Source organism: Labeo rohita, chromosome 24 (genome assembly GCF_022985175.1).
Source record: "Labeo rohita strain BAU-BD-2019 chromosome 24, IGBB_LRoh.1.0, whole genome shotgun sequence".
Lineage (NCBI taxonomy): Eukaryota > Metazoa > Chordata > Actinopteri > Cypriniformes > Cyprinidae > Labeo > Labeo rohita.
In genome coordinates, this window is record NC_066892.1 from 18006096 (window position 1) to 18024222 (window position 18127).

Consider the following 18127-nt stretch of genomic DNA (forward strand, 5'->3'; position numbering starts at 1 on the left):
AACACATTTGTCATGCATCACTGAAGAGGCAAGAGATTTTAATCATCCAATTTTCATTAGTTACACTCTTACGGTTTTCTAATCATGAGTTATGAGTTGTTAACTAACGTTAATTGATGTTTGATATGGTAATGCGCTGTATGCTTTTCATCATTAAGACTACCATTAAAGCTGAAATTATGAATATGTTTTAATCCAAATTACTTTCTGTTTTTGTTTCAAAAGGCACATATCAAGGCCAGTGGATGGGGGGCATGAGGCATGGCTATGGTGTACGACAGAGCGTGCCTTATGGAATGGCCACCATTATTCGCTCTCCGCTTCGCACCTCCCTGGCCTCCCTAAGAAGCGTGCAAAGCAATGGCGCCGTTCTGCAGGACGCGGTACCCGACACACCAGTTGGAAGCCGTGGTGGTTTCGTGCTGAATTTTCACAGCGACACCGAAGTCGTCACCGGAAAGAAGAAGGGCCTGTTCCGCCGCGGGTCCCTCTTCGGCAGCCTCCGCCAGCTACGTAAATCTGACTCCAAAACGTCCATCTCTAGCAAACGGAGCTCGGCACGTAGCGACGCCACCATGAGCCGCATCAGCTCCAGCGACGCCAACTCCACCATCAGCTATGGAGACGGAGAGGTGCCCGATGAGTACACCCCCATGGAGGACCATGTGGACGCCACCACCACAGAGTCCTACATGGGCGAGTGGAAGAATGACAAACGCAATGGGTTCGGAGTCAGTGAGCGATCCAACGGGCTAAAGTACGAAGGGGAATGGATGAACAACAAGAGGCATGGATATGGATGCACTATATTCCCAGATGGAACCAAAGAGGAGGGAAAGTATAAAAATAACGTGTTGGTGCGTGGGATAAGGAAGCAGCTTATTCCTCTCAAAAACCATAAAACTAAAGAAAAAGTGGACAGGGCCGTGGAGGGGGCTCGAAGGGCGGCAGCTATCGCCAGGACTAAAGTGGAAATAGCAGTGTCAAGGTAGGGCCCCTCCTTTGCTGAAAGTCCTTTTTTTAAAGCTGAAAATTTTAATTCTGGTATCATTAACAAAATCTAACATTAGTCCAAACTCATATGACTTTCTTCTTCAATGCAACGTTAAAGGAGAAATGTAAGAATAATATAATAAATATAATAAAGTGAATGGGGATCCGAGCTGCTGAACTTCAGAATGACCAAAAAGTAGCTATATTTCAAACCATCTGAAGTCATACAGTGGTTTTGTGTGGAAAAAAAAAACCCTCCACTGCTAAAATTATTAAAAGCATATTTTCTTAATTTAAATAAAATTTATATATAGATGTGTGTATATATATCATATCTTACATATATTTATTTATTTACATTTATATATTTATTTATTTTAATAAAACTATATACATACATATATATATATATATATATATATATATATATATATTTATATATATATATATTTTTTTATTTTATTTTTTTTTATTTATTTACATTTATATATTTATTTATTTTAATAAAACTTGCCTTTGCAACTGACTAAAATTATGTATATATTAGTGCTGCTGTCAAATCAATTAATTGCGATTAATCGCATATATTCATATATATATATATATATATATATATATATATATATATATATATATATAATAAAACAATGTTAAATAGATTAATTGCAATTAATGGCATTGAATATATATAAAACTGACTAAAATTATATATATGTGTGTTTACATAATGTGTGTGTGTGTGCTGCATGTGTATGTTTATATATAATTACATACATAGATGTATATATTTAGGAAATTAAATTTATAATAAAGAAAATGTGTATATATATTCATTTCTATTCTATTGTTTTTAACTTAACTTAAAATAAATATATAAATAAATAAATATACTTTGATTAAAGGTTTTGATCCACTTTAAATGTTGATTACTGTGTATATATATATATACACACACACACACACAGTATACACAACTACAACGTATACAAACTTTGATTTTGAATGCGATTAATCATGATCGATTTGACAGCGCTAAAACACATAAATATTCAATACAAAAAAAATAAAATACTAAAAATGACTACAACTGAAATAAAAATTGATAAAGGCTAAATATAAACATTGGGGAAAAAAACTTAATAAATGAACTTAATTAATAAAACATCACTAGAGCACTACTATAAATACTGCTAAATGAACACTGCTCCACTAATTTGTATAACTCAGTTGCAGTTTCACATAATCATATTTAGTACAGAAAGTTTTTTTGGTTCAGTTTTGGTCTGTTAGTCACACAAAGTTGTCATATGATTTTAAAAGACTTAAATAATGCAGTCACATTGATTGCTTTCATGATACTTTAATACTGCATCTTTGTCATTTTGAAAGTCAACAGCTTGAATCCCCATTATATAGGCAGTTAATTTTTCCCTTTCATAGCCCATGTAAAAAAAGTCAAATGTGCGTTGGAACAAAATGAAGGTGAGTAAATGATGACAGACATTATAACAAGAATATATTACTGTCACAACTGTAGAATCATCACAATTTCGTAATATATCGTGTCAGTCATGACAGGTTGACTTGAAACTGCTGTGATCAAGTGCACCTGCCACATCAAGGCTTCTGTAACATTCCTAAGATTGTTACTGCTTGTACTGTTAAGCTGTGATGTCTGCATGGTTCAGACATATGGGGTATGGGGCATTTATTTAGACGTCATTCATTAACCATATGTCATAGACCTATTTTAAGATGTTGCCTCACACACCAACAATGTTCAGGTGTTTTTAACAGATATCCTTCTCGAATGGTTAGAAAGTATGAGTTCTGAAAGGTCGTTCAAGCAACCTTTTTGAGGATTGGTGTCTATTATTTGTCCATAGCTCAGATGCGCAGGGAGCAGTCATGGGGTCATGCATCTCATGTACACTATTATGATGTCTGTTCCCTTGCCAAGAGCCAAACTAGACAGACATTTTAATGGATGTGTTGTGTAAACCATTTATTCAAGGCACACAAATTCATAACATCCTAAACACGTCTCAGGAAACTCACATGCACATATTCCTTCCGTAGACCAACCAAACAGATACTTTGTTGAACATTATAAATCTTGCTCGGTCTTCAGTAAACCAAATTCCAGTATAATGAGTTATGTGTGAATGTGTACACACTCTGTATAAATATAAACGTTGGATTCGAGTGGTTTAATTGCATAAATTCTTCGTTCCTGTGTCAGCACAGTGTGGGGCTGAACCTTTTGTAACCTTTAACCCTAATGTACCCACTAACTTTTAATTTTCTTAAAGATCCCAGATAGGAGTGAGTGACTATTGGTATGTGTATATGTGCACGTCTGCCTCATGTATGTGTTTCGGCTGACTGATGACCGTGATGTTCTGACCTTATATTAGTGATTAGCCAATCAATAAATAACATGACGCAGAATATAGGCAGCGCTTGTGCTGCTAGTGTTTAAAGGGGTCATACAGGTTAACAGCTGGTTTGAGTACCACTTTCAGGCTATTTACATGTTCTGCATTTATTTTAACTATGAATAAGCCACATAGCACGTACTGGGCACCATTAGCTGAGTATCTGGCATGTGTCCTTCTCAGGAGTGGCCTGTCTTCTGTGATTACCTCTCCCTCGGTGAGCAGTGGGTCAGGGTTACAAGGCTTACGCTCCAGGGTCATTACCAGTGCTACGAAATGAAAGTAAAGCCATTTTACTATGCATTACTTGCATTCAGTTACAGCTGAGCAAGAGTCTTGGCTGGCTAGCAGTGCTTTAAAGATTGATACAGTAATACTCCTCACTATCTTCACTCCACCCTAGAGTATATTCCCTTCAAAAGGTCGTAAATATAATCCTACGGACCCCCCCTCCTCCCTTGCTTCAGGGGCAGGGCTGTTGCTGCGGTCAACAGAATCTGCTGTTTTAGGAGGTAGTGTGAAAGGTTAACTAGCGTACTTGGCCTCGCTGTGAAAGGAAACGTGATAGATTCAGTGGCAGGACAGCTACAGAATATAAAAGGTTCACTACAGGTGTTAGCAAAGAAAATTATTGACGAGAGTGAGCTACTATTAGGTAAATGTCTTATTAATGTACAAATGAATAGGATTTCCTTGTTGTGACTTCTTAAAATAAAGTGACACACACTATGCTTCAAAAATAAATGAGGATCCAATACAAGGACTTGATTTAAAAAAATCCCAGACTGCAATTTGCCCGTGTCGAGTAACCTGCAAAACACCGGAAGTGTTTCACGGATGAAAATTTATGAAACGCATTATTAGACCGTAGCATAATGCTTTTGTGAATTCACAAATGCTACAATTAAATAAAATAAATATATGTGATGCAGGTTTAATATATGTGCTTTAATTATTAATGTATGTAGGTTACATAATGTAAGTGCATATCAGAACGGCTCTGTTCACAGTAAATGCTGCTTCATGCAAAGAGGTATTACAGTGCTGACAAATCGATCAATTGCGATTAATCGCATACAAAATAAAAGGAGAGAGAGATACACAGTACACACAAACTTATTTTGGATGCACTTAATTGTGATTAATCGATTTGACAGCACTATTAATTACATGTTTTAAGTATCTTGAACTCCATATATGCATGCTGCAGTGAGTTTGGGTTTATTATAATGTTCATCTGGGAACGCATCATGCGCCATTTCTTCAGTTCTGTAAGGTGAATAATTTGTAAACCTACGCAAACACAGAAGAATATGTCAATATCTTTCTCAATATGCTAACTGTTCATCGGGGTTTCCAAATAAAAGTTTAAACCCTTACTCTTAGTCGACTAGACCCGCACATCCCTAATATCCACATATTCAAGAAATTACAGTGGCTGTACCTTTTCTGTTGAAAATAAAAGGCCAAATATTAAAAATTTAGTGCACATTTGAGTTAAATGTTGATTAGTCAATATTAAACAAGGATTAGATTGTGCAGTAAAGTGTAAAAACAATCGTCAGGCCTTTAGCGCCCTCTGGAGTCATTTGTTATAATGCGTAATGTACATTAGTTCTACTGTTCAAAATACATTATGTATTTGAACAGTTTTGTTCTATAAAACCGTATGATTACTTGCTTTTGATACTTATTATTACTATTGTCTCGTTGCTGTTGTATATGTATTTTAAGTAATTTTCAAGACTATTGTTCACTTACCACAGAAAAAATTTATTATAATTATCAGATTACTCGATTAATCATCAGAATAATCGACTGATTACTCGATTACTAAATAATTGTTAGCCCTAAACTTGAGTAATCCCTCCGCAAAAAAGTATTTTGGTGTATTATATTTTGAATATTGTAATACAATGTTTAATATTTACAGTATAGTGCTGTCAAACGATTAATCACAATTAACTGGATCCAAAATAAAAGTTTTTGTTTACATAATATGTGTTTACTTCTGTGTATATTTGTTATGTATATATAAATACACTAACACATTGTAAGAAAAATGTTATCTTCATATATTAAATATATTTATATGTAAAATAAATTATATGAATATAAATATATGCACGTAAATACATGGAAATATTCTCAAAATGTTTACTGTATGTGTGTGTATTTATATATACATAATAACAGTACACACACATTTTTTGTATAAAAAAACTATTACAGTACAAACTTTATTTAGCTTTATATTCATATTATATTTATAAATAAATATGAACTACATGAATAAATGCGATTTTTGTTTGTTTGTTTGTTTTTTTGTTTTTTTTTAATAGATAAATTAGGGCAGAAATTCTTGAAAATGAAGTCATTTTAGCATCATACGGATGCTTTAATAAGTCATTTTCTTTAAGAAGGGTAAAAAAAAAAAAAAAATGTTTCGGTTTTAACTTGAAATATGATCCTAGCCACGGTTTGAAAAATGTGAGGGTCTCATTAAGGCATGAATATTTATTAACTCTCAAAAAGTTGGGTGGCACGAACATATTAATTCATATAAATTTCTAAAAGTGGCAGAATCATGTACAAACCCCTCCTCCCTGATTTATAATGACAGCTTTGCCCCTGGTTATGCTAGTGATTATGAATGAGAGACTGAGAGAGGTAAAAGAGCCCTTCAATTTTTCCTCCCACCTTTTCTCACCCTCTTCACACTCCGCTCCATTTGATATTAGTCATTCACCATAAAAAGGAGGGAATAGAGGACCATTTAATTGTTCAGTCAACCTACAGCTCTGTGCTCTCTCTCTCTCTCTCTCTCTCGCTCTTTCGCTCTTTCTCTCTTATGCTCTCTGGTGTGTCAGCAGCACAGAACTCAGGCTGACTAAATAAGGAAAGGATGGAGTCAACTTATCAGCTCTGGACAGAAATACATAAGCCAGTAGCAGTTGATACAGTAGCCCATCACTGCCTGGCTGTCATCTGCCCTACGTGCCAAAAGACTTCACAAATGTTTATCGTCAGCCACAACAATGACTTCATCTGCATTTGTCTCTTACCCACATGCAAGCACACAGATATAAACACACTGACACACACACTTTGAGCCAGTTAGTTAGCAAGCGATAACAGTAATTATGATAATAACAATGACATATGTGACCCTGGACCACCAAAACCAGTCTTAAGTCGCTGGGGTTTATTTGTAGCAAAAGCCAAAAATACATTGTATGGGTCAAAATTATTGTTTTTTTTTATGGCAAAAATCATTAGGAAATTAAGTAAAGATCATGTTTCATTAAGATATTTTGTAAAATTCCTACTGTACATGTATGAAAACTTAATTTTTGATTAGTCATACACATTGTTAAGAACATTAGTTATAGAACTTTAAAGGCAATATTTAGATTTCTTTGCACCCTCAGATTCCTGATTTTTAAATAGTTTTATCTCGGCCAAATATTGTCCTATCCTAACAAACCATACATCAATGGAAAGCTTGTTTATTCAGCTTTTATATGTTGTATAAATCTCAATTTTGAAAAAATGACCCTTATGATTGGTTTTGTGATTCAAGGTCACATATAATGTTGAGTGTACAGGTTGAACTAGCTTTAATTAATAGAAAGATAGTTAAATAGAAAAATAATAGGTTTGCCTGATATTGCTTTCCATTATTCATGCTTGTTTTGATTTTTATTAGTATTGGTACTACCAATTAATTTTACTGTTTATTGGGTCACCCAACAGAACTATTGGCATATTACACACAGAGAGAACCTAAGATCTTCACAGCAAACCATCAAAATAAGTTCAGTTTAACTTCAAGAAATTGTGACAGAAATATGTCTATACAGTAGAATGTATATCAATGATTATTAGTGCTGTCAAATGATTAATCGCGACTAATCGCATTCAAAATCAACGTTTTTTTTTTTACATAATAACTATATGTGTGTGTACTGTGCATAAGGGAAATGTTATGTTTATGAATTAAATATATTTATATATAATATAAATTACATGAATATAAATATATGCAAATATATTTATAAATATATGTAAATACATGTAAATATTTTTTAAATATATACTGTATGTGTGTGTGTATATATATATATATGTCATGTAAACCAAAACTTTGGATGCCATTAATCGTGATTAATCGTTCGAGAGCACTATTATAATTATTATTATTAAAATATTTTTCTCCTATGTTTTAATTTCATTTGATTATAAATTAAATAGTTTTATGCCTTTACTTATTTATCAGAAAAATGACAGGAACCCCCAAAAATATACATACTTTTGTTAAAATTGTAATTAATTGTTATTAAATTGTATAAATATTATTATTTTAAGTAGACATGTTAGACATTAGATAAGTTATTTTAAACATTAAAATGAAGTACAAAGAAAAAGAAAAAAGAAAAAAAAAGAAATCCTGAATATCTAAAATAAAAAAACAAACAAAAGAATTTGGGAAAAAATCTTGCATAGGGCCCTGTGCATGACTATACTGACATAATTAAAACAATAATGTCTATTTTCAACATGTATAATATCTATTCTCATTATGTTGTTTGTCTAATATTTAGTTATAATTGTGTCAAAAAAATTAAAAATATTTTTTTAATACTGTTTTACAGATTTTACGATGTTTTTAAAAGATGTTTCTCATGCTCATGCTCAGCTTGCTTTATTTATTTGATCAAAAAAAATAAAATATAAAAAATATAAAAAATATAAAAATAAAATAAATGTCTTTACTGTCACTTTTGATCAAGTTAATGTTACCTGAATAATAGTATTAATAACAATTTTGAGCTGTAGTGTACTTAACATAAAGCTAATCTAGATTTGTATTATGAAAAAATAAATAATAAAAACAATATTGGTCAATCTCTCAAAACAAGTCTAAGAAATAAACATTGCATAAGCAAGTGCTCCAGCAGTTGAATATAATATGTAATTAGAGCATTCATTTTAGGATGTGCTTTCAGAGAAGGCACAGAACCATCTCTGAAAGCACACTGTGTTTTACAGTGTGTGAAAAATCCACTTACAGCAAAGAACAACCTCTGATTGGTTCAAGAAGCCGTTCGTTACCCGAGCCGCCCAATCTCTTTCGTCTGTGTATTGCTGTGGTCGAAATGCAGCGAGGGATTACTTCATGTTGACAGGTTATGAGTGAAGAGCCTTTCCACATCCAGCTCAACGCAGGCCCACGTGAGAGCCACCGTACACTCCAGCACAGCTCGACCACTAAAATTAAACGTGCTGATGCCGAACTCCACACAAGTCCCCTGACCAGAGCTTAATATGAGCAACACATAAAAAGACTGATAGACGCAGCCATCGTATTTTTAATTAATGCGTTCTGGAATGAGGACACATAAGTTACAGCTGTGGTGAAAATGGAAAGCACGCTCAATCACATCTCGGTTTCACTCAGAATGCTGCCATAATTAGTTTGTACAGTTGCAAAGTCCATTACTGGATAAGTAGAATGACAGTTCGGATTTAATTTGGGCTAATTAGTCAAATGGAAGCGAAATATGGTTATTGGAACACTTGCATAATTTATGTTGATATCTAATGATCCACAGCTGTAGTGATTGATATTAGCAATTGCGTTTAAAGCCAAGATTAGTGTATCACTGTCAGGCAAAACATCTGCCAGCTTTGTCATGCGGCCTCACCCTCCCTTTCGGCCCATCACATGGTATTAATAACAGTAAGATCTCTGTGTACAGTAAATACGGCATGGCATTGGCACGTAAAACTGCTCTGATCCGCACCTCTGATCAGAATTACCGCAAAACGAAGACCTTTGTTTTTGTTACTATCCATTAGCTTTTACAATCTCTTGCTGCTCACTAATCACAATGCATTTCTCTTCAATTCCCAGTGGTGTACCTCTGGCCTTTGTTCAAACCCACTACCTAAGCTCATTATGTAATTCGGAAGATTTTAAATCATAGGCGCTTATAGATCTTATAGAACTCTATATGACCAAAAATGATTATAAGAATCAAAACAGTGACACACTGTAATCTTGTCATCCAAGATGTTCATGTCTTTCTTCCCTCAGTTGAAAAGAAACGTTTTGGAGGAAAACATTCCAGGATTTTACTCCATATAGTGAACTTCAACGGGAGCCAATGGGTTGAAATTCCAAATTGTTGTTTCAATGCAGCTTCAAAGGGATCCACATGATCCCAGCTGAGGAGTAAGTGTCTTATCTAGTGAAACGATTGGTCATTTTCCAAAAACAATAAAAATGTATCTGCGTCCACGACTTCACGCATTACATAATCACGTTGGAATGGTCACGCATGATGTACACGGAGGTACCGACCCAGTGTTTACAAAGCGAACGTGCAAAGAAAGTCAACCGCCTTTTACAAAGAAAAGTTAAAACAACGATGTTGGATGATTTTGAAGTTGGAGGAGAAAATGAGATGGAAATTTTCACCCTACCCTGCCTTTTTGAACCGAAATACACGAACGAAGAACTAAGCGCGCTTGACCTTTATAACATGATTACGTAATGCGTGAAGTCCAGCTAGTGCAAGATTAGCATTTGTGGTTAAAAAGTATATAATTTGGTATTTTGTTTCGGTAGATAAGACCCTTATTCCTCAGCTGGGATTGTGTAGAGGCCTTTGAAGCTGCATTGAAACTGCAATTTGGACCTTTAACCCATTGATCCCCATTGAAGTCCACTATATGGAGAAAAATCCTGGAAAATTTCCTCAAAAACATTTTCTTTTCGACTGAAGGAAGACATGAACATCTGGATGACAAGGGAATAAGTAAATAATCAGGGAATTTTAATTCTGGAGAGAACTAGTCCTTTAAAATTAGATACTTTTTTTCTTCCTCTTTAAAAAAAGTATATATAAATGATAAAGTTTTTATATTTGAATTTAAATTATATTTATAATATTTACTGTGCATAAAAATCAGTGGGGTAAGAAAATAAAAATCAAGGTCATTCAAAAAAATATTCTTGTAAGAAGTCTTTTATGCTCACACAGGCTGCATTTATTTGATCAATATTCAGTAAAAACTGTAATTGTGTGAAATATTATTAATTTAAAATAACAGTTTTCCTTTTTAAAGCAGTTTAAAATGTAATTTATTCATGTGATGGCAAAACTGATTTTTTAGCAGACATTACTACAATCTCAAGAGTACATGATGCTTCAAAAATGTGAAGAGGAAAAAATGTACATTTTGTATATTTTAAAGTTAAATTGTTCTGTTTAATGCAGTTTGGAAGTTCAAAATTAAGAGCTCCAACACATGATCTTAACTAAGAGTCATTGAATTGGCTTGTACCTGAACTTTAAAGGGGACTCAACCCTCTTTTTATTTGTGATTTACTGACTCAGTCTAAATTACGTTCACACTGGTGTTTTAGAAAGCAAATAAAAATGAATAATATTAATAACAACAATGCCAGTAATAGCCATATATTGTAAAACAGCTGCACTGCAAAATAAATGAAAATGAATATTTCATAAGTATATATTTTTGCATTGATCGCCTGAACGAAGTGCGCGCTTTGCTTTGAAACAGACATAATGAAGGGATCAAGCCATATTGTGCTTACAGTTTGACAAATACTGTGTCAAAACATAATGGCCCAAAACACAACTTTCTAGACCTTCTATGTTCGTATAAGAAGTTTAAATATATTTTAAAAACTACACTTTATGCCTGGAAGACCTATCGTTTCACAATAATATTGTTACATCCCTAAAAATACATTTCTTTTCTGTCACTTTTGACCAGTTTAAAGAAGTCCAGTTCCAGAACAAAAATTTACAGATAATGTACTCACCCCCTTGTCATCTAAGATGTTCATGTCTTTCTTCAGTCATAAAGAAATTATGTTTTTTCAGGAAAACTTTTCAGGATTTTTCTCCATATAATGGACTGCTATGGTGCCCCGAGGTTGAACTTCCTAAATGCAGTTTAAATGACTTCAAACGATCCCAAATGCAGTTGTAAACAATCCCAGGCAAGGAAGAAGGGTCTTATCTAGCGAAACGATTGGTTATTTTCATTAAAGAAGTACAATTGATATACTTTTTAATGTCAAACGCTCATCTTGTCTTGCGCTGCCTGAACTCTGTGTATTTTGGCTCAAGACAAAAAACTCCAATCGTATTTTCTCCCTCAACTTCAAAAATGATTTCAAAATCATCCTACATCATTGCAGAAGTACCGACCCAGTCTATGCAAAGTGAACATGCAAAGAAGATCAAACACCCTTAACGAAAAAAGTAAAACAGCGATATAAGACGATTTTAAAGTTGAGGAACAACTTGAGATGGGAGTTTAGGGAGAGTAAGACAAGACGAGCATTTGACATTAAAAAGTATATAAATTGTATTATTTTTATGGAAATAACCAATCGTTTCGCTGGATAAGACCCTTCTTCCTCAGCTGGGATCGTTTGCAATCGAATTTGGGATCGTTTGAAGCTGCATTTAAACTGCATTTTGGAAGTTCAAACTCGGGGCACCATAGAAAATTCCTGAAATGTTTTCCTCAAAAAACATTTCTTTACGACTGAAAAAAGAAAGACATGAACATCTTGGATGACAAGGGGGTGAGTACATTATCTGTAAATCTTTGTTCTGGAAGTGGACTTCTCCTTTAAAGCATCCTTGCTGAATAGAAGTCTTAATTTGCATAAGTAACAATATAATAGCATTAAGACGTATTATTAGGAAGTGAACTGTCCTGTTCCCCTTTCACCTAGATAGTAATAAATGTGTGCTGGATTTGTCCATTAGGACCATATGGATTTGTTTGAACGTGAATCAAAGCGTTGAGGTGGAAGACGTGCTCACTTCACCTGCTTATATCGACCGCACGTTCGCGAACGGAAGAAGAGGAAGCAGAGGGCAGGAAACGGTGCCCTAATTAAAATTGCAGCTGGAGCTCAATGCAGTCTGTTGCCAGGCGATGTGACCTTTCCTCTAACAGGGTGCCGTGAACGCCGTACAAGAGACATCAAGTTTCTCAACAACGTACGTGATTGTGTGTGTTTAAGCTCACGAAGCTTTCGCCTGAATGCACAACATGCGATATCCCACGCTGCTGGAAGATTCATGTTTGTATACGCCAGTGTTAAGTGAGTATATGTGATCCTGTATGCGTGCCGTAGCCGTAAAGTCTTTATTCCGCTCGGTTTGTAAAGCTCTTGCTATTTGTTAACACAGGGCCAGATGATGTGTAGAAGCACCTGCCAGAGTGCTGTAGCGTTGCCATGGCGATTGCATCCAGTCATCCTGTCAGCCATGCACTGCTTTTTCTGCAGTAGAAGTGTTACTGTGAGGGAGGCAGATGGTTCGCTCATACTTCCTGTTTATTTATTTATTTCATTAATTTAATAAAGAGCGAAAATTAGAAAGCGATAGCTGCGTGGCCACTGTGTGCTGATCACAAGATAAAAACCAGGATGCAGATCTCACTGAATGGATGCAAAGATCTTGCCAAAACTTGGCAGATATGAATAAGGTTTGCTAATGGATGAACAATGGACATTGTGGACATTGTGATATTTGATTAGCAGTGATACATTCTCAACCTTAAAGAGTTTTGTGGCTTTTAGTTAATATCTACTCTGAGGTCATGTAGCATATACATAAATTTCCATTTTTTTCAATCAAAGGCTCTCTAGGATGAGAATGTCCCTCCCTCTAATACTACAGATTGGAGCTGCATATACAGGCAAAACTATACTATACAGTAGGCAAAAATCTGTATGTGAAAAGAGCTTGTCTTAATTTTATTTATCATAAAACAGTAAGCGAAAAGTACCCCGATGACCTACTACTATGTCGGCAAGATACTAATGTGCACCCAGTGGAGCGCTGCAGTGGTGGTTTATATTTTTAGGCCAAATCAAGAAGTTAGCATCACCCTGGTTCCTTCAACATAAACCCAATATTAATTTTTCTTTACTTACTGCATAAAATAATGATAATCTTCACAAATTAACAAATACAGTCACCAGAACATGATGGTCATCATCGGGATCACCATTAAGCTTCAGACAACTCTTTGAGTCTTTATTTAAAAAAAAAAAAATAAAAAAAATAAAAATTCGCTGATAATTTTCATTTTGGTGTGATGAAGTTTAATATACTTGCCGACTATGGAAGCCTGTTTTCGCCACTGAATAAAAAAAAAAAAAGTAACTTTTTATTCTACAATTCTGACTTTCTTCTCACTATTTTAGTTTATATCTCGCAATTTGGACTATTTTTCTCAGAATTGTGAGATATAAAGTCCAGTTCTGATGGAAAAAAAACTTTTCTCAGAAGCATGTTTATATCTCGCAATTCTGTTGCAGAAATTATTTTGTTGATTTTATAGGTGTAGAGTTTATATCTCGCAATTCTCAGAAATAAAGTCACAATTATGAGATATAAATTCGCATATTCTGACTTTTTCTTGAGAATTGTGAATTTATATCTCCCAATTGTGACTTTTTTTCTCAAAATTACAAGTTTATATCTTGTATTTCTGTTGCAGTGTTGATTTTATAGTTATAGAGTTTATATCTTGCAATTCTGGCTTTATTACTCACAATTCTGAGAAAAAAAAAACAATTATGAGATGTAAATTCACAAATTCTGGCTTTTTTTCTTAGAATTGAGAAAAAAAAGTCAGAATTGCAAGTTTGTATTTTGAAATTGTGTTGCAGAGATGATTTTATAGTTGATTTTTATAGTTGTATCTCTCAATTCGGAGAAAAAAAAGTCACATTCACGAGATTCAAACTCGTAATTGCAAGAAATAAAGTCAGAATTACGAGATGTAAATTAGCAAATTCTGACTTTTTTTTCCTGAAAATTGTGAATTTATATCTCTCAGTTGGGCCTTTTTTTTCTCAGAATTATGAGTTTATATCACAATTCTGAGAGAAAAAAAGTCAGAATTGCAAGTTTATATTGTGCATTTCTGTTGCAGAGATGATTTTATAACTGATTTTATAGTTGTATGATTTGTATCTCGCAATTCTCAGAAAGAAATTCACAATTGCGAGATTCAAACTCGCATTCGCAAGAAATAAAGTCAAAATTATGAGATATAAATTGACAAATTCTGACTTTTCACAGAATTGTAAATTTATATCTACTTTTATCCTCTGAATTGCAGATTCCTCAGAATTATGAATTTTTACTTTTTCACAAAATTGTGAATTCATATCTCCCTTTTTTCTCATAATTGCAAGTTTATATCTTGCAATTCTGTTGTAGAGTTGCAGAGTTGATTTTATAGCTGTAGAGTTTACAATTCTGGCTTTATAACTCGCAATTGCGATTCAATGTCCTGCAATGCTTACTTTATATCTTGCAATTGTGAATTTAATTCACAACTGTGAGTTTACATCCCACAATTCGTAGAAAAAAAGTCACAATTGTGAGATAAAAAGTTGCAATTACCTTTATTCATTTTTTATTCAGTAGCGAAAACAGGGTTCCACAGTAGACCCGTTTAGCCATTTAGCATCCATCTTTTTCAAGACTTCAAGATCACCTTATTTCAGGCATTTAGCCAAAAACCCCTTAAAAAAAACATTGATTTAAGGATGATGGAACTGGAAGCAAGCTAACATGCTAACTTGTTTCATGATGTTTGACCTACAATAAGCCATTTCTGTAGCACTCTATGAGCATTTTACTATCCCTTGAGGCCTTGGGAGAGAATTTGTGAATGGTGGTGAAGCGACTGAAAATTATGTTGTTGGTCACATAACAATATGACAAATGTAGTATGTCTGGAATATTATCTGAAAGAAGTAGGTATTCAGAGAGTATATGGTTTTGGCAGATGAAATGAGAAATCATGTTCAAAATAGAATATCTTAACATTTGGCAGTCCAACCAAATGAGTCAAGATGAAGGAAAGATATTCACGTTGCGGCTGACATTACTTCTGGTTCATCACATGGAAATGGACAGTCAAGTCAAGTGCATTGCATCATACAGTATTCCACACAATATGACCCAGCTGATCTGGGTTATTCTGTCCATACAGGAAATTTGTATAATGTGCAAAGTATACTATACACTTTAAATGTAGCAAAAGCACAGACTTGTATTATGCTATTCCAAACAGTTTATGCATTATAGTTGTATTGAAACGAAAGACTATTAACTATTCATCAAGCAATTTCAAGCCCTTTTTAAGAACGAGATCAAATAATGCTCACTTCAGTGAGTGTATTTTGTGAAGCGATGAGCTGAGATGCTTCGGGTCGTCTCAGGACAGCAGCCTATAAAGGCATGAAAGCAATACTTTTAACATTGATATAAAATCTGTCATGCAATTTCTTTGATACTGGCATGTGAATATTTTGTTCTGGGCAGTATTTTCAAACACTACATGTTCTAAAGATTCTACAGATGGCAAAATGTAAAAGCATAAGCTAGTTCCACTTTGAGGTTTACTTTGAGTAAAATCTGAAGTAATGTGGCTTTTTGGCATTGATGTCACATTAATACTTAGACGAGAACAAGTATCCAGGATGATTGTGAGCAGGTGATATACTTGACATTGTCAATGACTGCCACTCAAAGTATGTCAAAAACAGATTAAAAACTAATCCAGGCAGAAATGCCTATGCACTCGGTATTTTCTATTTAATCAAAGCTGATTTTGACTATTCTCCATGCCAAGCATCTGTCTATGTTTTAGTAATGGATGTTGAAGGGATGTTGCCTCTTTAGACTTTTTGGTATATCTGCTCATTAAACATCTCACTAACCTGAGTATGAACTTGTCTGTGACATAACACCAGGTTTCTTTTCTTATTTCAGCCTTGTCTAAAATGTGTAAATTTATTCCGCCCGTGTATCAGGATTTGAGTGACAAGTTGGATGAGGTGGAATATGTGATCACACTTTTTACCTTATTTTTGCTCACCGAAGTATGCCTAGACCAAGAAAGTCTACCGTCATAAATTATTACACTAAACCTAATGCATATATCTTTGCAAATGTTAAAAGATGATCCATATTGAAAAACCTTGGAGTGGATCCATGCAGTGATGTTAAGAGTGTGTCTTTTCTTTTGTTGTTCCAACTATCTGCTTTTTTTCCCCAAGTATAAAGCACAGCTTGGTTTTTGTATTGCTCAGTGCCTTTATCTCATCCTTGAAGTCTTCTCTCATGTCATACTAGAGAAATATTAGGGTGTTTTTGTGCTGCTGCAGATATTTTTCTAGATTTAATATCTTCACATTTGTTAGTTAACCTAGAATCAAAGACTGAACATCTTCATTATCACAATGGCTGACTGTTTTGTTGTCATCATTGTGTATGTTCATGGTTGTGCCATATCGTTTTGTTCCTCAACTCGTTTGCAAATCAACACAACTTGGATAAATGATTATGTTTTGTTGTTTATTTTAGCAAGCCATTAATTATGTCAGCGTAATTCCACATTCCCACCTGCTGGCAGTCCGGCATCAGACATTGCATGTATGTAAAAGCATTGTGCTAATTGTATACAATTTAAAGCATGCTAAACACTACATTTAAACAACTGAATGATTACTTAAAGTGTATTCTACTTCATCTATGTGCTTAATGCAGGGTTCATACAAGGTGCTTAAAGTTAAAGGATTTGACTTTTTGAAATTTAAGGCCTGGAAAACACTTTAAAATAATAATTTTCCTGACTTGAAAAGTGCTTGAATTATTAAAAGACAATTTATCTAATAATTGTTGTTAATTTTGACAATAAGCACATATCTTTTCATGCAAAATTCAGGCAATTCAAAAAACACTTTTTTCGCTTATTTGTTAATTTCAGAATACAACTGAGCTGAGCAAGTAGTAGTACTGACAGTGTCGTGTAAACATGGCTGAAGATGCAAAAAGAGGACCAGATGAACCAAATCAATCGAGTCATTTATGCTGGAACCTCTCCGATTGATTCAAACTTGTGACTTCAATCAGTCATTTAAAGTGATTCACTAGCAAAGAGCCATTAATTTTTTTAACTTTAACATCACTTGTAATGATTTTAAAAAGCATGTAGTGATGGGTGAAACTGAGCTTTTTGAAACTCAGAATCAGTTAAACCATTGTGTCGCAAAATGATTCACTGTTTCGAAGCGCTCCAATCGGATCATGAATCACTTGATTTAGATCGGGACTTCAAATTGCATATCGCGAATCATTTGATTTAGATCGAAACGGGTTAGTGAATCATTTTGTGAATTGAATGTTTGAAATCAAATGATTCGCGATGTAAGATTTGAAGTCCCAATCAAAATCAAATGATTTGCGATATGCAAAGTTCTGATCTAAGTCAAATGATTCACATTCCGCGCTCCGAGTCCTGATCTGAAATGATGGTTTGCAAATCACTATTTAGATTGGGACTTCAGAGCTAGCTCGCAAATCATTTGATTTAGATTGGAACTTCGGAGCAGGTTTGTGAATCTTTTGCTCCGAAACTCTGAATCAGTTAAACCATGGCGTTAGTGAATCATTTTGTGAATTGAATGACTGAAATCAAATGATTTGCGATGTAAGATTTGAAGTCCTGATCAAAATCAAATGATTTGCGATATGCAAAGTTCTGATCTAAGTCAAATGATTCGCCATTCGTGCTCCGAGTCCTGATCTGAAATGATGGTTCACAAATCT

General features: G+C 34.2%; 1 protein-coding gene across 1 annotated transcript in view; it reads left to right on the plus strand.

Annotated features, from left to right (window-relative positions):
* The window catches only part of jph1a (junctophilin 1a), a 46248-nt gene that overhangs the window by 2041 nt on the left and 26080 nt on the right, over nucleotides 1-18127 (plus strand). Inside the window, exon 2 of the mRNA XM_051098406.1 lies at nucleotides 226-988. Coding sequence (XP_050954363.1) covers nucleotides 226-988 — 763 coding nt within the window. The remainder of the gene's footprint in view (nucleotides 1-225; nucleotides 989-18127) is intronic.